The sequence below is a fragment of the Cydia strobilella genome, chromosome 24 (genome assembly GCF_947568885.1).
Source record: "Cydia strobilella chromosome 24, ilCydStro3.1, whole genome shotgun sequence".
Lineage (NCBI taxonomy): Eukaryota > Metazoa > Arthropoda > Insecta > Lepidoptera > Tortricidae > Cydia > Cydia strobilella.
The window spans coordinates 1057854-1083486 of record NC_086064.1 but is presented as its reverse complement, the minus strand read 5'-3'; the positions used below and the strand labels follow the sequence as shown (position 1 = coordinate 1083486).

Genomic DNA, 25633 nt, shown 5'->3' with positions numbered 1-25633 from the left:
TACTTTTAGGCAATTACCGATTGAGTCAAGCGCTATAACTGTCAATGTCAATGTCAGTCGGCTGTTATTCACTAATTTCACTATCCTAAAGTTTGCCGGGTACCGTTCATACTTGTTCATTCTTGTTCGTTATTTGATATGGTTTTTCTCCTATCAAATAGGAACATATGTACTGGTTAAAATTAAGAAATGGAGCAGTGGCAAGCTATTATAGAGAATTTAGAGCGTCCACGGGATCAGTGTCACCGTACGTTCGAGAAAACATTGGAAACTGCAGCCGCTTTGTTAAGTACCGCGGCGACTCAGCTCGCCCCTTTTGAAACAGGTAAATGAGCAGAGATTTTATAACTTTTCGAGGCTCGCTGCTTCTTTGAAGGTCAAAGTACCTATTGAAGTACAGATCTTGGTGTTTAAAATTGGAATATATGCTCCAAGAATACAGAGGGCACTGAGGTTACAATGAAGTTTAAAAAAATCATCATTTTTGCATTATTCCGGGTTGGACTAAAGCAACGGGGGTGCCGAAAATTTTCATCGGAGTGATGTTATTATGACACCTATTTCTTATTGTGTTATCGTAGAGAATACACTAAAATAAGCATGTTTTGTAGGAAAAACTTTTCTCTAAAATCAAAAATGGCCGAGATATTTGACCCGCAAGTTGAAACCACTACTTGACAAATTAAAATCAATCATTTGGAACAGTAAATTTAAGTAACAGAGAGACAAGATAGGTGCGACGACGAGCGAAAGCGAGGAGGAGTGTGTTAGGTTGACCGCAATGATCGCGATCAAACATCATCAAACAGAGACACGCCTGAACAGACATGTTATTGTACCTACTAAAAAAATTCTAAGTCTTTTTTTGCACCCCCTTTGCTTTAGGCCAACCGTTAAATTACACCCCTTCTTTTGCATTGGGGCTTAAAAATGCAGATGAATCTAAAACCAATTTTTCTCCATCCCTTAACACTCAACAGCAAACTGGCGGCATTTAATCGGTTGGTACTGTAAGATGTTTTTAAGACAATTTTTTATTTGCCATCATCCCAGAATGGCTGGTGGAGACTCTGCTTCATTCTCCAGTCGAGCTCTTGACAACTGTGTCCCAGAAGCGTGGCGACGAGGTGTGGCGTAAAGCTGTGGCAGACGCTCTGAAACTTATGGCAAGCGTAGCTGGATTGTCTCATAAATACTATGAGCAGATTGTTGATGTAAGATCAGTTTTATCTTACCTTATCATCTTAACTAACTTAGCGGTTTCACTCACGTATTTTTGAAATTTTCACAGAAGACAGATATTTCTGTTGCCGCTATAACAACAGATACTAAAAACAGTAAAACTAATATTTAAATGGGCCCCCATTCAACAAACGTGATTTTTTGCCGTTTTTTTTGTAATGGTACGGAACCCTTAGTGTGCGAGTTCAACTCGCACTTGGCCGGTTTTTTAATGTCATCTTGGTAATAGTTGAAATACTGTCAGTAGACCTTGAAAGACTGGTTGTAGTTGTTGTTTAATTCTATATTAATGTTGTATAAATGTATACACTTTCCCTGAGAACTACTTTTATTCAGATCTGCCTTCTAAACTACGACCCTGAACTCCGTAAACATGCGCTTGCATGCCTTGCTGAGGTCGCTAAACATTCAGATGCTGCTACCAGAGACTTCGCAAGACACGTGCAAGCGTTGGAAGAAGCTACGCAGTGTCGTGCGCCTATAGCACTTCTTGTTGGTATGTACACATGACAATTACCTTGTCTATGAAGACAGTTTACAAAAATTACACACGATAATTACCTTGTCTATGAAGACAGTTTACAAAAATTACACACGATAATTACCTTGTCTATGAAGACAGTTTACAAAAATTACACACGATAATTACCTTGTCTATGAAGACAGTTTACAAAAATTACACATGATAATTACCTTGTCTATGAAGACAGTTTACAAAAATTACGCACGATAATTACCTTGTCTATGAAGACAGTTTACAAAAATTACACATGATAATTACCTTGTCTATGAAGACAGTTTACAAAAATTACACATGATAATTACCTAGTCTATGAAGACAGTTTACAAAAATTACACATGATAATTACCTTGTCTATGAAGACAGTTTACAAAAATTACACATGATAATTACCTTGTCTATGAAGACAGTTTACAAAAATTACACATGATAATTACCTTGTCTATGAAGACAGTTTACAAAAATTACACATGATAATTACCTTGTCTATGAAGACAGTTTACAAAAATTACACATGACAATAACCTTGTCTATGAAGACAGTTTACAAAAATTACACATGATAATTACCTTGTCTATGAAGACAGTTTACAAAAATTACACATGATAATTACCTTGTCTATGAAGACAGTTTACAAAAATTACACATGACAATAACCTTGTCTATGAAGACAGTTTACAAAAATTACACATGACAATTACCTTATCTATGAAGACAATTTACAAAAATTACACACGATAATTACCTTGTCTATGAAGACAGTTTACAAAAATTACACATGATAATTACCTTGTCTATGAAGACAGTTTACAAAAATTACACATGATAATTACCTTGGTTATGAAGACAGTTTACAAAAATTATACATGATAATTACCTTGTCTATGAAGACAGTTTACAAAAATTACTCATGATAATTACCTTGTCTATGAAGACAGTTTACAAAAATTACACATGATAATTACCTTGTCTATGAAGACAGTTTACAAAAATTACGCACGATAATTACCTTGTCTATGAAGACAGTTTACAAAAATTACACATGATAATTACCTTGTCTATGAAGACAGTTTACAAAAATTACACATGATAATTACCTAGTCTATGAAGACAGTTTACAAAAATTACACATGATAATTACCTTGTCTATGAAGACAGTTTACAAAAATTACACATGATAATTACCTTGTCTATGAAGACAGTATACAAAAATTACACATGATAATTACCTTGTCTATGAAGACAGTTTACAAAAATTACACATAATAATTACCTTGTCTATGAAGACAGTTTACAAAAATTACACATGACAATAACCTTGTCTATGAAGACAGTTTACAAAAATTACACATGATAATTACCTTGTCTATGAAGACAGTTTACAAAAATTACACATGATAATTACCTTGTCTATGAAGACAGTTTACAAAAATTACACATGACAATAACCTTGTCTAATAAGACAGTTTACAAAAATTACACATGACAATTACCTTATCTATGAAGACATTTTACAAAAATTACACACGATAATTACCTTGTCTATGAAGACAGTTTACAAAAATTACACACGATAATTACCTTGTCTATGAAGACAGTTTACAAAAATTACACACAATAATTACCTTGTCTATGAAGACAGTTTACAAAAATTACACATGATAATTACCTTGTCTATGAAGACAGTTTACAAAAATTATACATGATAATTACCTTGTCTATGAAGACAGTTTACAAAAATTACACATGATAATTACCTTGTCTATGAAGACAGTTTACAAAAATTACACACGATAATTACCTTGTCTATGAAGACAGTTTACAAAAATTACACACGATAATTACCTTGTCTATGAAGACAGTTTACAAAAATTACACATGATAATAACCTTGTCTATGAAGACAGTTTACAAAAATTACACATGATAATTACCTTGTCTATGAAGACAGTTTACAAAAATTACACATGATAATTACCTTGTCTATGAAGACAGTTTACAAAAATTACACATGATAATTACCTTGTCTATGAAGACAGTTTACAAAAATTACACATGATAATTACCTTGTCTATGAAGACAGTTTACGAAAATGGTTTTATCAAACTACACTAAGGAGTGCGAGTGGGGAATGTATAATTTGATTATTTTTTTCATTTTTCAGAAACCAAACAGTCATATAAACATATCAAAAATGCGATACAAAAGGTACCGCAACGAAAGAGAAACACAACAAAAAAGACCTGGAGGTTAACTATTTATGTTAACTAAAATAAATACAATCAATACTAATATTATAAATGCGAAAGTCTGTCTGTCTGTCTGTGTGTTACCTCTTCACGCTTAAACCGCTGAACCGATTTAGTTGAAATTTGGTATACAGATAGTTTAAGTCCCGGGGAAGGACATAGGATACTTTTTATCCCAGAACTCACCCCTCAAGGGGGTGAAAAGGGGGGTGGAAATTTGTATGGGGAACCAATAACCGCTGAACCGATTTAGATGAAACTTGGTATGGGGATAGTTTGAGCTGTGGGAAATGATATAGAATAACTTTTATCTCCGAAATAATCCCTTAAGGGTGTAAAAAATGGGGTGGAAATGTATAGTGTGGACCAGTTTGGGGGTGAAAAAGGATGGACTAAAAAGCAGATTTGTTTAAGAATTAAGGTACCCAAATTACTAATTCCCCGCAGACGAAGTCGCGGGCAAAAGCTAGTTATAACTAATGCATATCTATATCAGAATATTAGATTCAGAACTGCTATCTGTACTTAGGTACTAAAACAACTTACGTTTAGCAATATTTTTTAGACTAACTAACGAATTTTGAAAGCAATCTATTTTGGATAGATGTTTATTATAGTAACTATATCCTGTTTTTAGGGTTCCGTACCCAAAGGGTAAAAACGGGACCCTATTACTAAGACTCCGCTGTCCGTCTGTCTGTCTGTCACCAGGCTGTATCTCATGAACCGTGATAGCTAGTCAGTTGAAATTTTCACAGATTGTGTATTTCTGTTGTCGCTATAACAACAAATACTAAAAAGTACGGAACCCTCGTTGCGCGAGTCCGACTCGCACTTGGCCGGTTTTTTTTTTATTCCGTAGACTAAAATTACATTTCATGTCGTGCTAAGAAATGTCATGTCTTACACATGAAACGCCATTTTAGTCTACGGAATAAAAAAACAGACCTTAGGAACTCGTCTGAAAAAGGTACTATTACACTAAAATTTACAACTTAAGAACTTAACATTAACTATAGACAAAACATAGGGGCCTTTCACACTGACCTCACGGTGACTGTGATTTATTCACTCTTGTGTACACAATAGGTACACTAGGTACAGGTCGAGATACTTCGGCAATTTCCTCGCTGGGCGTCAAGTTCTGGGTGGATATATGAAAATTCGCATCCATAATGTACTGCATTGCATTCTAAACGTTAGTAAAGGAAAATACGACTACCTATATTCCGTTTCTGGATTCGAAAAGTTAAAGGGGTAGCATACTTATTTCTTAGATTAAGTTTAGTTTTTTCATAATGTTTATAATCTAGATTTAAGTATGTAACTAACACCACGAGTCCTGTATTCCGAAATCCATACTAATATTATAAATGCGAAAGCGTGTCTGTCTGTCTGTTACCTCTTCACGGTTAAACTGCTGAACTGATTTGAAATTTGGTATACAGATAGTTTGAGTCCCGGGAAAGGACATAGGGTAGTTTTTATCCCAGAAGTCTTCCTTGGGGGTGAAAAGGGGGGTGGAAGTTTGTAGCTCTATTTCAAGCAAGAGTGAAAAGGCTATATATAAGCCTGAGCTACTAATAACCTATTCTATGACACAACTTTATTGATGTACTTCAATCGACAAATCGATCTAAAGATTTTTAAAAGAATGTTTTTGCCAACAGGTGCGCTGTGCGAACACCACCCTGCAGTCGTGTGCGATGAACTGACTCGCATCTGGCGCGGGTATCTCAACATGCTTGGCAACAATAAAAACACGGTGGGACCATAAAAAAATATCATTAATCAATCAATCAATCGTTTATTGATAACAAGCGTTACAGTTAGTTTTCTGTTTAGCACACGTTAAAAATGAATAGTTCCATGTAAAGTAAAATATCTCATCTATTTTAATAGTTGGAGAGAGTTCATTTTAAAAACTGTTCTTTAAGGCCGTTCCATCGGTTTGCTGCTGTCACTGTCACATTTCGCAAGAAAGAACGGGAAAGAAAATGCACGCCAAGTGTCAATTTTAATCGAATTTTGTCGATTTTTATTTATTTTGAAGATTACCTTAAAATATCGAAATTCGAAAGCTATGAATTCGAAAGTTAAGATTGTTTTTTCTTCTTTTTTTGTTTATAGTATCACATAATAAATAACCGAGTAAAGTTGGATTAAAAGTCCGAGTTAGAGGTTACTTTGGGAATTAATTGTGTCGAGCGAAGTGTCATAATTAGTGTATCGGAAGCTATGATGTTAAAGATATTATAGTCAAGAAGTACATATATTTTTTCCACGTCTACTAATATCAACGCCTCTTAGAAAAACATGATCATGTAAGGAGATTTTTCGCCTTCTGGCTCAGGGAACCGCCTTAACACATTCAGTGCCAGCGTAAGCTACTCGCTACGAGCGAAGCCGATAACACGGGAAACTCTACGAACAAAGATTACAAAGAACCCGCCTAGCAATGAATGTGTTAAAAACACGACAATATTTATTTTTCAAATGTTTCTTATAACCTTATTACATTTTAAAAGATAGATAGATAGATAGATAAATGATTTATTTGTACAGCTGCAATTACACACAATACTAATACAAACACATCAGAAGAAAAAAAAAACTAATTACTACTTACACTAACAAAGAAATAAAATTATAACGAAAATACCCTAATAAAAATGAAACAGAAATGGTGTAAAATTATGTGCAAACTGTGTGCGTTGCAGGACAAAAGGGTCACGGCTCAGTGATACGCTTCGCTCTTTGGAGCAAAGCACTGTTTTTCTGCCGGGACCCAGGTCACAACAGATAATATATATACGATGTGCTTACGTAAGCGGAATGAAATGTACTGTGTAAAGTGTGATTATATGTGCATGTCGTGTGATAATTACTTGATTAAATATTAAGACAGTAGGTCAAATGACCCGTGTGTAGTGTACTGTGTGTAAGTCTCCAAGTTGTGTGACATTTTAGTTGTGTGGCATCAGCCCCACCATGTTATATCCCGAAATCTGCAACCAAATAGCCGAATGGAATCCCAGCGGTTTGTTTAAAACATCATATTACCTTTGTATTTTTAGGACACAGTGACTAAATCAGCTCTAGAAGGCGTCTGCAGTCTCTTCAAGCATTTCGGCGACGAGTTACCTTGCGCTGAACTCAACCACTTCTACGATAACCTCGCCAAAGTATACATCGATAAATCTGGCTGCCAGACCGGTACGCATATACACAAAAAAAAAGAAAGAAAGAAAAAAGAACAGACAGAAGAAAGTTGGTTATGACGCCCAGTCTTGCAAAGATTGCATATACTCGAAAAATTGGGTCGGATACCTGGCCTAGTGGGTAGTGACTCTGCCTATGAAGCCGATGGTCCCGGGTTCAAATCCGGCATTTATTTGTGTGATGAGCATGGATATTTGTTCCTGAGTCATGGGTGTTTTCTGAGTATTTATCTATATACCTATATTGTTGCCTAAGTACCGAAAATAGAAGCCTTATTAAGCTTAATGTGGTTCAATTTGTGTAATATATAATGTCCTATAATATTTATATTTATTTTATACATTTTGAACGAGTACCATATGTACATATCATGTTATAGAATAGAATGTATTTTCAGTATGCTACAGTATTCTGGCCGAACATGCATCCTTGTTCCGTGAACGAGTTTCAGCAGACCGTGCGCTGCGCTCGAAGCTGTGGGGCGCCGCGCCCCCTGCCACTCTGCTCGGTGTGTACGCAGTGGCACAGTGTGAGACCAAAACGGCATTTATAGTAAGTCATAAGCTATACAATATAGTGGTTTATTCCAGCTTGGTTTTCAGTATTCTGACCGAGCACGCATCATATTTCACGAACGAGTGTCAACAGACCGTGCGCTGCGCTCGAGGTTAGGGGGCGCCGCCCCCTCGGCAATGAAGCTCAGCGTGTACGCACTAGCGAAGTCTGTGGACAACACAGCATTAGTAGTGAGTCATTAACTGAACATTAAGCATACTATCCTAGCAGAGCATCTCTTTTCCGCGAACGAGTGTCAACAGACCGTGCGCTGCGCTCGAAGCTGTGGGGCGCCGCGCCCCCTGCCACTCTGCTCGGTGTGTACGCAGTGGCAGAGTGTGAGAACAAAACTGCATTTATAGTAAGTCACAATCATAAACTATGCAGTGGTTTATTTCAGCATGTTACACTATTCTGACCGAGCACGCATCTCGCGAACGAGTCTCAACAGACCGTGCGCTGCGCTCGAAGCTGTGGTGCGCCGCTCCCTCGGCAACGTTGCTCAGTGTATATTGTGAAAAATTCAGTTCTCTAGGTCCAACGGTTTGGGCTGGGCGTTGATTTAACTGAGTCAGTCAGTCAGTCAGGACTTTTACGTTTATATATATATCATCATCATCATCATCATCATCATCATCATCATCATGTCAGCCGATAGACGTCCACTGCTGGACATAGGCCTCCCCCAGGGCTCGCCACTCCGACCGATCATGTGCCGCTCGCAACCACCGAATTCCCGCGACCATTCACCAGGTCGTCGCTCCACCTCGTTGGAGGCCTACCGGCAGTTCGTCTTCCGGTACGCGGACGCCACTCCAGAACCTTCCGGCCCCACCGGCCATCAGTTCTGCGAGCAATGTGCCCCGCCCACTGCCACTTAAGGTTTGCAATTTATATATAAAGATAATTATTATCATAAAATTAACATTCAAATAAAAAACAATATTGAAATAAAATTAGATATGTTTCTAGAAGTACATACCGAAGTAGCTTATACATAATAAGTACTTCTAGAAACATGCGTGTCCTCACAGTGCCTCATATATGGATATGTATGGGTATATATGGGTACAGTCGGCGATAAAAGCTTGTACCAAAAATGAAATTTTTGCCAAAAAACTTATTATATGTGACGTTTTCAACCAAAAGGTACCACATGAGTTGCCTCCTGAGGTATTTCCTTTGTGCTACGACATGGGACTCTTCAAGAAGCGGGTATTTATTATGCTTAAGTGGCTCCTGTGATGTTGCTTACGTCTATGGGCGACGATGACTGCTTCCCATCAGGCGGCTCGTCTGCTCGTTGCTGACTATCACATATAAAAAAAAAAAATTGTCGCTTGTTGATAAGGTTGATTTCTAATTGAAGCTATATGGAAATAGCGCCTTACTGACAAGCGACAATAAATTAAATTAAATTAAATTAAATTGTCATTTATTTCAGGCCTAATACACCCATATGTGTTAGTAACTTACATAGCTAATAAAAATAATGTTAGTGCAATTACAAAACAAATTAACATGCAAATTAACTAATGACTAGGAGCTAACTTAGGGCTAGGACACACCGGATGAGCCTTATAAATCTAACATATCACCACAATAAGTACCCTTTTGGTTGAAAATGGCACATTTTAATACTTCTTACTATTACAGAACATATTAACATCCGAGGTTCTTCCCCACACCCAGTCCCCGTCCTACCAAGTGAAAACGACCGCGTTACGAATACTGGGCGCGACCAAAAGTTTCGGGGATCTGTTGCAGTTCGCTGACATACATACACTCGAGTACGAACTGAGGGGGAAGGTGTCACATGCTGATGCCGAACTTGTGAGTACACAGCGCCATCTACATCAGTTGTAAAGTTTCGGAGATTTAATATATCTATAATTTTGTATTGCCTATTTTCACTTCACATAACAACTATTAGCATATAATTATTTAATTTAATTCTTCTTCTTCTTCTTCCTGCCCTTAATCCCAACTTCATTTGGGGTCGGGCCTTCTTGTGCGCTTGCGCCAGGCCAGTCTGTCCTGGGTTGTCAACAATGGGATATTCTGGGTTTTTAGGTCCCTCTCGACGGTGTACCACCAAGTGGAGGGCGGTCTGCCTCTGCCTCTTGGTCGCTGCGTGCTATTAATGTCCAGCACTGTTTTTACGGGGTGGCTATCGTCTCGCCTCATGGCGTGCCCGTACCATCTTAGTCGCCCCTCCTTGACCTTCTCGGCTATTGGTGCAACTTTGAAGGAACCTCTTACATATTCGTTCCGCACTTTATCTAAGCGCGTCACGCCTCCTGCCCACCGGAGCATTTTCATCTCTGCTGTGTGGAGCTTTTGCTCGTGCTTCCTCAAAGTTGCCCAGCATTCGGAACCATATGTCATGGTAGGTCTGACGGCCGCCTTATATACTTTGCCCTTAGTTTTTATTGGCACTTTTCTATCACACAGAACGCCGGACAGCGTTCTCCATTTAAGCATTTAATTATTTAATTTAATTATTTTTTTAATAATTTAATTTTTTTATTTGGTATGTTTTGTTTGTTTGAATTTTTTAATTATTTTACTTAATTATTATTTTTTACAATTTGACGATCTTTTTGTGAGTTCATGTTATTTAGAAACATTGTGGCATTGTTAAATATCATGTACTTTCCAATAAGAAATTTATAAATTAATCTAATCTTGACTCAAATAAATTGATAATCCATTTCTAGGGTTCCGTACCTAAAGGGTAAAAACGGGACCCTATTACTAAGACTCCACTGGCCTTCTGTCCGTCTGTCTGTTACCAGGCTGTATCTCATGAACCGTGATAGCTAGACAGTTGATCACAGATGATTTATTTGTGTTGCCGCTATAACAACAAATACTAAAAACAGAATAAAAGAAATATTTAAGTGGGGCTCCCATACAAGAAACGGGATTTTTTTGCCGTTTTTTACTTAATGGTACGGAACCCTTCGTGCGCGAGTCCGACTCGCACTTGTCCGGTTTTTTGCATTACTTATTAGCGTTGTTGTAATGTATTGTTGTGTTGTATGTGTGTACGAATTGTTGTTTTTTTTAGGGTTCCGTACCCAAAGGGTAAAAACGGGACCCTATTACTAAGACTCCACTGGCCTTCTGTCCGTCTGTCTGTTACCAGGCTGTATCTCATGAACCGTGATAGCTAGACAGTTGAAATTTTCACAGATGATTTATTTGTGTTGCCGCTATAACAACAAATACTAAAAAGTACAGAACCCTCGGTGCGCGAGTCCGACTCGCACTTGGCCGGTTTTTTGTTAAATGTATTTATTTTCTAGGTATATATTTTTATCTATTTATTTTCTCTCTCGCAGATATTATGGTGCGTAGAATACAGCCTACCGAACAGCGAGCGACTGTTACAGGCCGCCATATTGTTTTACGATAATTTGCCGCAAGCCACGCGTAAGAAGATCGTTGTCAAAGGCATTTCAAACTCGCCGCCGGAGCTCAAACGAGTGAGTTACGATGCATTTGTCTAATTGTGCCATTTTCAACCAAAAGGGTACTTATTGTCGTTTGTCAGTAAGGCGCTATTTCCATACAGCTTCAATTAGAAATCAACCTTATCGACAAGCGACAATGTGGTACCTTTTGGTTTAAAACGTCACAATTACTTACGAACTCTTTAACTATCTATTTACTAGCTATCTCTTTTTCTCATCGTATATAATTTAGTGGAGCGTTTAGAATCAATTTTCACCGGCGTTAATAATTTTTCACCTCAGCAGCTCGAACAAGCCTACTTTCGTCACTCCAGGGAGTGAAACAAAGTAGCTTTTTAATTTAGTGAAGGCCATGAACTGCCACTTCACACTTTTATTCCATTTTTTTTTTCTCTGTATTATTCTGTGTAATTCGAAATACATTTTAACCTTTAATATGTTCTCACTACTGAGGTGAAAAATTATGTGTGCAACACGAGAGCAAAGTTGTTTTACATCTCGTGTTTTTGAGTCCCACGCTACGCTCAAGATTCTAACTTAGAATCGGGCTTTGGCCCGCAGTACACGCCGCGCCCTCGACCAGTGAAGACGTGTCGTGTCTCCGTGAAGACGGTCCTCGTAAATTGGACCGAAACATGTCGAGCTATTCGACTTAATAATACGTGAGTGAACCGGGTTTAAAATAATCTAATATGTTTGAGTCTCACGGGAGTTTTATCGTTAAAATTTCCTCTCTTGTTGCACAAATAGCTAATGTCCATGTTTTATTAACACTTTTAGTGCGAAGCGCCCCATTCCCAAAATGAACCCACCTAGCGGGTTCTTGGCAGTGAATGTAAGAAATATTTGTCACAGGCAACCATACAGTTTTTGATATCACAATCGTGCGAAGACTGGGAAGCGCGCGTGTGGCGCGATCTTCTGGAAGACGATGACGTCACGATCGTGACAGCTGTCATTCGAGAGCTGGCCGACTGTCTGGTAGCAGCCTTACAGGCGATACATGAAGACGAAATTGAGGTATCAATCATCATCATCATCATTAATCATCCTGTCCTGGCCGGTTTCGGCCACGGCGACTGGGTTTGCACTGGCTAGTGAGAGCTACGATCGTGAGCTCTCAGGTGGCTGAGGTAATGAATGAATTGAGGTATAAACCGTGTATAAGTGTGTAATTTACGTTGTAGTGTATATTATGTTCATTAATTATAAGTACCGTCACCCGGGGTGAATAGGGATGGCTTGGCTGGGGTGAATAGGGACAAAACTAAAGTACATAGAAATAATCAATAACTCAGCAACAAATGTGACGTTCTCAACTAAAAGGTACCACATTGTCGCTTGTCGATAAGGTTGATTTCTAATTGAAGCTATATGGAAATAGCGCCTTACTGACAACCGACAATAAGTACCCTTTTGGTTTTTTATTTATTTAACCTTTATTGCACAGTACGAGAAAATACAAATGGCGGACTTAATGCCATAAGGCATTCTCTACCAGTCAACCATTGGGCTAAACAGAAACTTTACAATTGGTGCGGAAAAGAAAATCAGTACAGAGAGATAAAAGTCAAACATTTATTCAGCAAATAGGCCACAGGGGCACTTTTACATGCCAATTTTTACAAGCAATAAAATTAACCAAAAAGTACAAAAAACAATTACAAATATGAGATGTAAAAGTCTGTAGGTGTCAAGAGATAAAATATATATAATAAAAAAACGATCATTAAATTATCCTTAGAGGTGTAAAGGGTCTCCAAGACTTGAATTGTTATATTAGTAATAAAACGACAAGAAATTAAAACAGTCAAACAGACAAGAACCGAATGATATCTGAATACTACTTACTATTATCAATAATATGTAGACACACAAATAAATATTACTTTTATTGGGAATCGAACCTAGTATCTCCAGCTCACTACTGACTTAGCTAGTAAGCTCTGAAATGAGTATCTACACAGTAACCCGGCCTAAGTTTTTGTGCCAATTGAAAACCAGAAACGCTGATTAATCTATTTCTATTGCAGTCTCAGGAGCTGCCCCCAAAGCTATCCTCCCTACTACGCCTAGCATCTCTAGTTCCGCCCGCACATGCGGTGCCGCTGCGTGCGTGCGGCCCGCAGCTGCGGGGGCTCATTCACCACGCCGCTACACTAAACGCCGCAAAAACTTTACTTGCGGGGGCCAGTGACTTGTATAAGGTGAGTGTAGAGCCATATGTAGTCTTCCTACTAGCATCTCTAGTTCCGCCCGCACATGCGGTACCGCTGCGTGCGTGCGGCCCGCAGCTGCGGGGGCTCATTCACCACGCCGCTACACTAAACGCCGCAAAAACTTTACTTGCGGGGGCCAGTGACTTGTATAAGGTGAGTGTAGAGCCATATGTAGAGTCTTCCTACTAGCATCTCTAGTTCCGCCCGCACATGCGGTACCGCTGCGTGCGTGCGGCCCGCAGCTGCGGGGGCTCATTCACCACGCCGCTACACTAAACGCCGCAAAAACTTTACTTGCGGGGGCCAGTGACTTGTATAAGGTGAGTGTAGAGCCATATGTAGAGTCTTCCTACTAGCATCTCTAGTTCCGCCCGCACATGCGGTACCGCTACGTGGGTGCGGCTCGCAGCTGCGGGGGCTCATTTACCACGCCGCTACGCTAAACGCCGCAAAAACTTTACTTGCGCAAAAGCTTTAATTTACTAATATTGTCTTCGGTTACCGCGATAGTTACTCATGAAATAAAACTATGAAAACGGATTATATCGCGTATATTGAATTTATAATACATCCCGACGTTTCGAACTCTTTACAGCGTTCGTGGTCAACGGGTGACTGAGGAAAAATTACAAAATGCAAAAATACCCACATACTAAAATAATGAACAATCATAGACTACAAACTTTAAGGCTGGTTGTACATGCAAAATCGGTTCATAAGGCTAGTTATACACTATAATTATTTTTCAAGTAAAGATATATATATATACGCGATAAAAATAAACTATGCCGGCTCCAACCCTACACCACGGACCCGAGAAGATTTAATTCCCTCCTAAATTGTAGGAGGGTATCCCAATATGGGACCGGCAACAAACTCGGCGGGACACATCTTTTCAAAACATCAGAATGTCCAGCATCATCCAACACTACGGTCTCACAGTCTATGTCTCGCTTGCTCCTTTATCAGGTGGACTACAGGATCCCAAGCTGGTGGTAGAGAAAAGCCATCTTCCCTATTAAAGTTTGGATATTTCTTAATCTCAATGGCCTCGCGCAGCATTCTGGGTATGTAACGCTTCTCCTTGGCAAGAACCAGAGGCTTATCAAACTTGATTGAGTGATTGGCTTTATCCATGACATGCTCACAGACAGCAGACCTAGGTCGACGGTGCTTGACATCAGCTATGTGTTCCTTCACCCGAGTGGAAATGCTCCGTTTCGTCTGCCCGACATATGATAGGCCACACTCACAGTCCAGCCTGTACACTCCTGCAGTCTGTAGAGGGGTATTGCATTTTACAGGCCTCAGGAATTGTGACATCTTCTTCATTGGCTTGAAATATGTTTTTATAGAAGCACGCTTCAAGATGTGGCTGATCCTGTCCGTGACCCCCCTGACAAAAGGCAGAATGGCAGGCCTGCGCTCGACTGTGGGGATCTTAATGTGGGACCTCTGGTTGACCCGCGGTATCCTGAGCTCGTTTGCCTGGAGCGCGCGCCTGGCATGCTGGAGCTCCGCGGCCAGATGCTGGTCATCACATATCCTCTGGGCTCTCTGAAACAAAGATTTGCCTACTGTAACAAGTTGACTGGGATGGTGATGCGATTTGCCATTTAAGTACCTATCAGTATGAGTAGGTTTCCTATACACAGTGCGACCTAGGGTGTTATCAGGATTTCTTTTTATCAATACATCTAAGAAGGGGAGAGAACAGTCTTTTTCCAACTCCATAGTAAATTTTATTTTGCTATGGATGGAATTTAGGTGATCCAAGAAAGTTGAAACACTACTTTTGGAAGTATAGTAAAAGTGTCATCTACGTATCTTTTAAATATCTTCGGTCGCACAGGAGCCAATGAGAGTGCCCTCTCCTCGAAGTCCTCCATAAAGATGTCAGCGACTACTGGAGACACCGGAGACCCCATGGCCACGCCGTCGACTTGAAGATAGAATTCACCATTCCATAGCAAGTAGCCAGATGTAAGGCAATGTTCGAGGCAATTTTACAGCTTAGCATATTCCTCTGACATGTTCTGCTCACATAACCTCTTCTTGACAATTTCAATGCAGTCTTGTACCGGTAGGCTTGTAAATAGCGACTGGACGTCAAAACTGACCATGATCTCATCTTCAGTCAATGTTAGGTCTTTAATCTCACCGCTGAAATGGTAAGAATCCTTTGTATGCGTGCTAGTGTTACCACGTAATGCTGAGAGGGCTCCCGCGAGGTACTGAGCCAATTTATATGTGGGAGCATCTATCTGGCTCACTATGGGACGTAGTGGGGCACTAGGTAGGTAGGTTAATTTACTGTTTAAATAATTGAGCAAAACTTTCAATTGTGAGTTCAATAATTTTTGAACTTGAAATCGGAGTACTTTCTGTCCTGGCGGCTAAAATATACCTTTGAGCTCTATCAGAAGGTCAATAAGGCACATAAGTTAATGTATTGCTTGCTTCGCTTGCATTTTAAGAGGTTATAACAAATAAATTTGTATTAATTATATCTGCCAAGTTAAACCTGTTTGACAGCACTGGCTTCCCTCGAATGCGGTTGACCCACAGACACAGTATTGTATGATCAGTTGCCAGTTTCTAACTTTATTATTTAATTTCAGTCAATACGGTTGCACAGATGTCGGGATGAAGCCACTCTGCACGCGGCATGTCTCGCGCTCGTGCAGTCTCCTGAAGATGTTGATATAGATGCTGGTGAAATTCTGACCGCGCTACATGTGAGTATAAGCAAAGATAGATATAACTCCGTAATAGATGGATACAGTCTAAGGAAAAAACGTGCCTCGAAAATCACGAAAATTTGATTCTCGTTCAGAGGGCGCTACTAGTTTTAGCCAACTGTCGTATAGATGGCGTTGATGGTTTCGTTTGTTATGTAAAAATTTTAACGCATATCAGTGAAAGAACATGGGTCAAAATCATAAAAATAATTAATGCAAATAAAAAAAATCATTTATCTATATTTAAATACATTTTATCGTATTTTTATAAATCTTCATTTTTAGTTTTAAAGTGTGTCGACAGATGGCAGTGAATTTACTGGGGTTACAAAATTTACTATGACAGTACCGCTCTAGTATAAGTTACTCTATGGTATAAGCGATCTTTTAAATTTTTGGACCCGGGCTATATGGCGGATTTTTTGTCGTACTGTCACAGGGCGGACACACTATACATCAGAAATCACTTGCGTTTCTATATGTGAACGGCACGTCTGTACACGCGGCATGCGTCATAGTGTGAGTAAGTTGCTTAAAAATAGTACTGAGAGTACGCCAGAAGTCCGCCAGATTTCTGTCGCGGGGCGAGGTCATTCGAGTCGGGGCGGGGCGGGGCGTGGCCGTTCTGTATGATAATACTATTACTTATTCTGTGGTACCACAGATTAATAAATACCTATAGTTACTACGTAACAGATACATCATTCCCATACAAAAGCCAAAATACCTACGCTATAATAGCCTACAAAATCTTAATAATAATACCTGCTGCTCAGGACGAGAAGAAATGTACCATAAGTACGCGCACTAAGAGTCGAGACTGCCTTGCTCGCCGTGCGAGTCACGTGCCAACGCATTATCGTAAGAATGCGCTAGGGTTGTACTGTTACTTATGCTATTATTGTAATAAAACGAATGTTGCGAATCAACCATATTTTTTATTAGTCAATCAAATATTTAAAAACAACACTCAAAACCTGACTCAAAAAACTCCTTAATTTACGATTTACCTACTTATGTTCAAAGAAATAAATGGTGACAAAATTCATAAAGATAGATTTAAAATACTACTCACCTTTCTTTGTCTCTCGAAAATGAAAAAAAACAACAAATTTCCTTTGTTTTTTGACCTTTACACCCATCTACTGCACAATAATTACGTGGTTTCGGCATTTCGAAGCGTAGGCGCGGGAAACGGGCGTTCGGCGACCCTCTGTCGGTTGTATCGTCGATGATACGCCGAGCGGTAGGCATATAGAGCGTGACCTTGAGCAAGTGAAGGAGGCCTGGTGGTACTGTATTCTGCCATTTGTAACATACTAATAGCGTATAAAAAGCAAATCATTTTTAATCAACTTCTAATATCTAAGTAAATAAGAAAATATCTTAGTTTAAGGATGGTATGGAGCTGTCTTCAAATTATTATTTATTTAAATAAATAGAAAATTAATAATTTTAATACAACACCTCTTGCTTCATCATTGTTGTAGATAATGTAAATGAAACTATTAATTATTATATATTGTGAAATAAAACTATGAAAACGGATTATATCGCGTATATTGAACACCCGTAGTCACCCGTTGACCACGAACGCTGTAAAGAGTTCGAAACGTCGGGATGTATTATAAATTCAATATATGCGATATAATCCGTTTTCATAGTTTTATTTCATGAGTAACTATCGCGGTAACCGAAGACAATATTATTATATATTGGTTTTTTTTTCAGATAATATTTTCTAGCGACGTTGAACCGAAGATACACATCGAGGCTTTAAGGAAATTCGACTATTTACTCACGAAGGAGAAAAAATCGGACATAGACATTCGTGATGTAAGTATACCTTGTAATTCGATAAGTTTAAGTTTTTAACTATTTTCCTGACATAGTACGATTTTTCGACCACATTCGCGCTAGTAGAATTTCAACTTTAGGTTTCGGATTTAAGGGTCAAATTAGCACTTTCGGGAAATGTAACTGGTCTTCAAATTAATCATCAAAGCTGGATTAATTGGAATTTATTTAGATTTTTTGGGAAAACCTACAGTTTTTCAATTTTTAATTTGAACCTTGTTCTATAGTCAATTGGAACGATTTTTGTTTGTTTTACAACACAGTGAAACAAAAGAAATGCTACTTTATTTGTTTCGTGAAAGGTTCAAATTAGATTGCAATTAATGTGTTTAGACTCACGAGGTTAAGCCTTACGATTAAGTAAAGATTGATAAGTGATACTCGTATAATGTTTGAATATTTTAGGTAATACGCTCAGTAGAGAAACTAAGATCGCGCGGCGACCGAACAGACCGAGATGTTCGGATACTCCACAGAAAAATCACTATGTTCTTAGGTAAGTTTTACAGGATGGTAAAAAATAAGTGCATTCCGTTGCCAGGAAGGTTTGGGGATTATACTGAGCAACTTTTAAGGGGCCTACTGATTACCAGTCCGGCGAACGATATCAGCCTGTCAGTTAGAACAAAAAGTTGACAGTTCCGAACAACTGACAGGCCAGGGAATGCAGGCGGACTAGTAATCAGTGGGCCTCTTTACTATGGGACCAACCAAGAAATCGCGAAAAAAAAAATTACCCTCATACAAAATGAACCAGCCAAAATGTATGAAACATCCAAATTTTTTTTACGTTTTCGTGGTTGTTCCCATAGTAAAAGTTGCTCAGTATAATCAGGCCTCCGTCACTCGCTCAAGGCCACGCGTTATATGCCTACCGCTCGGCGTATCGTCGACGATACAACCGACAGAGGGCCGCCGAACGCCCGCCTGAGCGCTCGCACCGCACGTTTCCCGCGCTTACGCTTCGAAATGCCGAAACCACGTAATTATTGTGCAGAAGTCAAAAAACAAAGGAAAATTTGTCGTTTTATTTATTGCCGAGAGACGAAGAAAGGTGAAATTACTAATTTAAAATGTATCTTTATGAATTTTGTCACCATTTATTTCTTTGAACATAAATAGGTAAATCGTAAACTAAGGAGTTTTTTGAGTTAGGTATTATAAGTGTTGTTTTTAAATATTTTATTGACTAATAAAAAAATGTGGTTGGCATTCGTTTTATTACAATAATCATCATAGGTACAATCCTAGCGCATTCTTAGGATGACGCGTTGGCACGTGGCTCGCACGGCGGGCAACACAGTCTCGACTCTTTGTGCGCGTACTTATGGTACATTTTTTCTCGTCCTGAGAAGCAGGTATTATTATTAAGATTTTGTAGGCTATTATAGCGTAGGTATTTTCGCTTTTGTATGGGAATGATGTATCTGTTACGTAGTAACTATTTATTAATCTGTGGTATAATCCCAAAACCTCCCTGGCAACGGGAGTGCACTTATTTTTTAGCCACAGTGTATAGTATGCACATTTATACAATACAATATTTTTTATTGCACAGCTCACAAAGTTCACAGTACATGTACAGAAACATAAACACAGACATTTTTTATACTGTTAGAAGTATTAGAACAAATTAAATTATTTACAGAAAATACTTTAATTTGTCTTTGGGGCACTGGAGGCCTTGGTCACTTTTTCTTAGTATATGACATTTATTTCTGTTTATGATATTTTTTTATTAAAAACATGTCGCGCGAGTGACTAAAACAAGTGAGTCTAAACCGTGAATCTATTTAATGTTAGTATGTCTCACAACAGTTTAAATTCGGATATTTTTTTATGTTATAATCACTAAGATCCTAAGACCCTATTACTAAGACTCCGCTGTCCGTCTGTCTGTCTGTCCGTCTGTCACCAGGCTGTATCTCATAAACCGTGATAGCTGGACAGTTTAAATTTTCACAGATGATGTATTTCTGTTGCCGATATAACAACAAAAACTAAAAACAGAATAGAGTAAATATTTAACTAGGGCTCCCATACAACAAACGTGATTTTTTTACCGTTTTTTTGCGTAATGGTACCCTTCGGGTGCAAGTTCGACTCGCATTTGGCCGGTTTTGTTTTCAGATTTTAAAATACATTCTCTCTGCTTATTTTAAGGCAAGCACGGGACCGTGGATATGAACAATAACAGAGATACTTGGGACGACGCCGTTGTGGTTGACTTGAAGAAATCCCTCGCACTGACGTTACCCCACCAGGGGAGCTCGTATAAGGTAGGTATATATGCAGCTCTTGGCAGCCCCAGCCACACGCACTGTAGCGCACAGAAACTCTCCGGCCGTGCGAGCCCTAAGACTTTTGAACTCGCTTCTGTCATGGGCACTAGAAAGTGATATTTGGGACTTCCGGTTCGAACGCCATCTTGATAGTAGCCTCGTGATTAATTCCTTTGTTTTTTGCTCATTAATATTGTTTAAAGTGTAATATCGATAGCTTTATTATACAATAATCTAATGTGGTAGTGTGCAGTGAATGGAGAATTAATCTCAAAGCGTGTTTAACCACCATTTTGGAGTCAACGGCCGGTAGTCCACGTGCTTCTTGTAAAATCCAGCTATCGGTTTTACGAGACAACTACAACAACCACCGAACAGCGTCGTGCTCTAAGAGCATTTATTTTGTTCCTACCCTTTTACGTGACATTGGCTACGGGCAACACCGCCCTCAAGTCTATCAAGAAAAGAAGAAAAGAGGAAAGTGATATTTTTGCAACTTCTTGGGCGAATATATGTCGGACATGTCTGGCATACTGTGAAACTCTGGATGTCACTTGAAATTGTTTTGTTGTCTGTCATTTCTTGTATACCTTTTATCTTTTTCATTAATTTGTATAGTTCATTAGTTCTACCAAAGATAGATATAACTCCGTAATAGATGGATACAGTCTAAGGAAAAAACGTGCCTCGAAAATAAAGAAAATTTGATTCTCGTTCAGAAGGCGCTACTAGCTTTGGCCTACTGTCGTATAGATGGCGTTGACGGTTTTGTTTGTTATTTAACAATTTTAACGCATATCAGTGAAAGAACATGGGTCAAAATCATAAAAATAATTAATGCAAATAAAAAAAATCATTTATCCATATATTTAAATACATTTTATCGTATTTTAATAAATCTTCATTTTTAGTTATAAAGGGTGTCGACAGATGGCAGTGAATTTACTGGGGTTACAAAATTTACTATGACAGTACCGCTCTAGTATAAGTTACTCTATGGTTCTACTGTAACGCTGTACAAATTTTGTATGTAACAAATAAATAAACAAATATGAAGGGTACACGGAAAGAACATGTCTAGTCACTTTAGTAACATTTTGAGTAATCGCGGTTTTAAAATTTGGAACCATGTCAAAATGTATGGTAATTCCGTGACGAGGTCTTTTTTAACTTAAAAAAAAATTGTGTTACATACACACAGCACAAACTTGGTCCCAAGCTATTCTGCCTATCAATTATGGCGGGCTGGGTATTCGCTCCACGGGGGACCTGGCTCTCCCTGCTTTTCTCTCATCTGTGCATAGCACCGTCAGTCTCATCAGTGATATTCTTAACGTCCTCAATCCCACTGATTTGATAGTGACGGGCTTGGCAGAAGCGGAGTCTACATGGGGAGCCAGATTTCCCGGTGAGAACCCACCTACAGAAAAAACTAGCCAAGCTGCCTGGGACTTGGTAAATATAAAATCAGCCCACAAAACACTTTTGAACGACAGTTGTAACCCCAGTGAGCGTGCTCGATTACTGGCAGTATCTGAGCCAGAGTCGGGACATTGGTTACACGCTTTGCCGTCGCGGAACATAGGATCTCTTTTGGACCCGGCCGCACTGCGTGTGGCCGTATGCCTCAGGCTGGGGCTAAAGACCTGTGAACCGCACCCCTGCTGCCGCTGCGGAGGCCCAGTCGACGCCCTCGGACGCCATGGACTATCTTGCCAGTCGAGTGCGGGCCGAAATTTCAGGCATTTGCGGCGCTTGCAGTCGAAACCTTTGGGCCATGGTCATCAGACACCAGACAAGTTGTGAAAGAAATTTCAAATAAACTTGTCTGGGTGTCTGGCGATTTTCGAGCGGGCGAATATTTCGCTCAGCGGCTAAGTCTGGCAATCCAGCGGGGAAACGCAGCAAGCGTCCTGGGGACGATGCCCCATGCAACTTTAGGTTTTTAATATCTGTATTATGAAATTTGTATTATAAATGTTTGTTGTGAAATAAAGAGAATGTATAAATCGAAAAAAAAAAAAAAAAAAAAATTGACAGTTCCGAGCAACTGACAGGCCGATATCGTCCGGCGGACTGATAGTCAGTGGGCCCCTTAAGGCCCATACAACAAAAATTGGCAGTTGAATTTGAATTCCATGTGGAATTTATTTTGTTTTCAAATCTAACTTAACAAAGTAATAATGTTTTTTTTTTTGGAAATTCTTACCCCCTTATTCATAAAACTTTACGTGCCTGATTTAGTTAAATTATGTTTTATCCTTACAAAAACATAAGTCAAAAACAGATAAAAACAACCGATTCACATCTAATTCAGGCCAGTAACGCGTTTATTTTAAATAACGCCATTAATATTGTAATATTAATACCATTTTATTGTATTGCATGATGTATACTTGTATACGTATAGTAAATCAATTATTTGACTTTGAAAGTACTATAAACGAATGTAAATTCACTAAATCTTTGCACAATGAATATTATAGTTGTCGAAATCGTTGCATAATGATTTGAACATTCAGTTATTAAAATGCATTGAGTTTGATGTAGGCTCTTATTCAAAATTTAAACTAAAAAATTATAAAAATGTTACCATGTAATGTTTTTAGGTGGATCTCAAAACTATATTGCTGCTGGCGCTACAGCAAGAAGACCCGCGCACGCTGCTGACGCTACTGGCCATGTTGTGTGTCAACCGTATGTATTTATGTGTACCTAAAACCAAAGTTATGTATATATAGAATGGCAAAAATAAGTGCATTCCCGTTGCCAGGGAGGTTTTTGGGATTATACTGAGCAACTTTTACTATGGGACCAACCACGAAATCGAGAAAAAAAGACTTCGTGGTTGGTCCCATAGTAAAAGTTGCTCAGTATAATCCCAAAACCTCCCTGGCAACGGATATGCACTCATTTTTTTGCCACCGTGTTACCGTTTATAAATCCGTATAAGATAAATAAAGTCTAAAAAAAAAACGTGCCTCGTAAAATTAAGAAAAATTTATGGTCGAATGCCTCGAATAGATGGCGCCACATCTTTGGCGTATACTTGTGTAGATGGCGTTGGCGACACCGTTTGATATTTATCAATTTTAACACATATCTGTGAAAGAATATTGGTCAAAATCATATGGCGTTCTAAAAGTTTTACTCCTGTGTCGAAAGATGGCACTAAGTTTATAAAAAGTTACTTTAACAATACGCATCTGTACTAAATTCTCTTTGGCAAAACTAAATCAATTCTTTACTTTGTAAAATATGTTTTTATTAAGCAGACTTCAGTTTATATTTTCTTATATTTAAATACTAAATGTAAATACCTAATGTACCTATACGTTGCAAGAAAATATTTGTGCCATTCTCAATCAAAAGGGTACTGTTTGTCGGTTGTCAATAAGGCGCTATTTCCATATAGCTTCAATTTGAAATCAACCTTTTGGTTGAAATGGCACATTTATCGATTTGTATTTCACAAGCTGGCAATGTACCTATGTAAGTATCTATGTATGTATGTATGTACGGGTCAAATCTTGCAAGTTAAATTTGACCCACTTCCCGACTTCCAATGAAGCTGAATATTTGCATACATATGTAAGTCGGGTGACAATGCAATATTATGGTACCATCGAGCTGATCTGATGATGGAGACAGGAGGTGGCCATAGGAACTCTGTGATAAAACAACTCAATCTAATTGTGTTTGGGGTTGTTAGAATTGTCTCGATGAGTGTTACTTGCCTGTAGAAAGAAAAGTACAGTCAGCGATAAAAGCTTGTACCAAAAATTAAATTTTTGCCAAATAGTTATTATTTATTTTCTTTGTATCTTCTCGGTATTATAGATATAAAGACTTATCTATCGATATTTCATTTAGTCAAGTACTCGTTTTTACCAGGGATGTTGCGAATATTCGCATCCGCATCCGCAACCGCGGAACTTCCGAACATCCGCATCCGCATAAAATCGATGCGGAGCTTAATGCGGATGCGGATGTGAAACAGGTAGGTACAGGAACGTCTTAGCGGCGGGGTAAGTGCTAGGTATTTTCGTCATTAGCGAATAGGAATCTCTTTTCTTTTTTGTGATTCGTCGATAGAGCACGGTCGGACAGCGACAAGAAGTAAAAAGTTCGTTTCATTTTGACTTTTAGTATAGTAATGCGATAGTAGGGCACCTATTTTCTAGTTCAAATAAGTTTGTTTTTTTTTTTAAATAAAAATTACTAAAGTGTAATATTTGACGTTTTTTATGTGCCTAATCTCGACATAATAAATTATTATTTATTCGTAATTAATTATTTTTAGGCCCTATCTACACTATCGTATTGGGAAACTGTAAGGATAGCTGTAAGATTTATTAAATAAATAAACATCCGCATCCGCAGATGTGAGCCTTTAAAAATTCGCATCCGCGTCCGTCAAAAAATCGGCATGCGCAACATCCCTGGTTTTTGCCAGGAAAATTCAGTCCAGGAAAAGTTTAATAATAATGTTAATTTCTAGTGTCATCCAATAAGGACGCAAACACACAGAGAGCAATAATACGCGTAGCGCGCTCATTAGCGAACGCACACGCGGCGGGCGGCGGAGATTACACCGCGCACATACAACACGCCGTGCGGTTATGCGACACAGCTGGCGTAGATTTATTGCAGGCGAGTACAATACAATATGGGATATTACTGCAATGTTCCGCCACCAGAGTGCAGCACTAGCCTTTTTAGTAAACCATAGAGTAACATATACAGGTTTTTTTACAAGTTTTCAGACATCATTTTTTTAGTTTGTATTTTTTTTTAGTTTAGTTTAAATCACATGTCACAAGAAATTCAAAGCGAAACTTAAATTATTTCTGTTGGTAAAGTTATTACAGCGTTGACGTTTTTTAACTTTTATTATTTGACTTTTAATTCGACTATTGGCTACCTATTTATCTTTGACATATTGTATTATTTTGACATTTTGTATAATTGTAAATGAAATTATTTAATTGTAAATTATTTGTAAATATTGCATGTTTTATTTAATAATATAAACATTTATTTATTATTAAAAATGGGAAATACATATTTATTTTTAGTTTTTTAAGTTTTATATGTATTTCCCATTTTTAATAATAAATAAATAAATAAAATAAATAATAAATAATAATATAAACATTCACAATGTATTATTGTATATGAATAAATGAAATGAAATAATAAAATATGACATTGATGCATCAAGGCGGTTTGTTTACAGAGGACCTGCCGGGAAACGAGAATCCGAAA

General features: G+C 38.4%; 1 protein-coding gene across 1 annotated transcript; it reads left to right on the top strand.

Annotated features, from left to right (window-relative positions):
- Nucleotides 1–118: 118 nt before the first annotated feature.
- LOC134752405 (uncharacterized) lies at nucleotides 119–25242 on the top strand. The gene is made up of 17 exons (XM_063688116.1): nucleotides 119–325; nucleotides 1054–1214; nucleotides 1579–1738; nucleotides 5681–5775; nucleotides 7088–7226; nucleotides 7630–7784; nucleotides 9444–9620; nucleotides 11135–11278; nucleotides 12122–12286; nucleotides 13306–13638; nucleotides 16107–16223; nucleotides 17958–18062; nucleotides 18489–18579; nucleotides 20247–20362; nucleotides 22975–23062; nucleotides 24867–25018; nucleotides 25237–25242. Exons 1-17 carry the CDS (start codon nucleotides 190–192, stop codon nucleotides 25240–25242), a joined length of 2340 nt encoding a protein of 779 aa, XP_063544186.1. The 5' UTR covers nucleotides 119–189.
- Nucleotides 25243–25633: the final 391 nt, after the last annotated feature.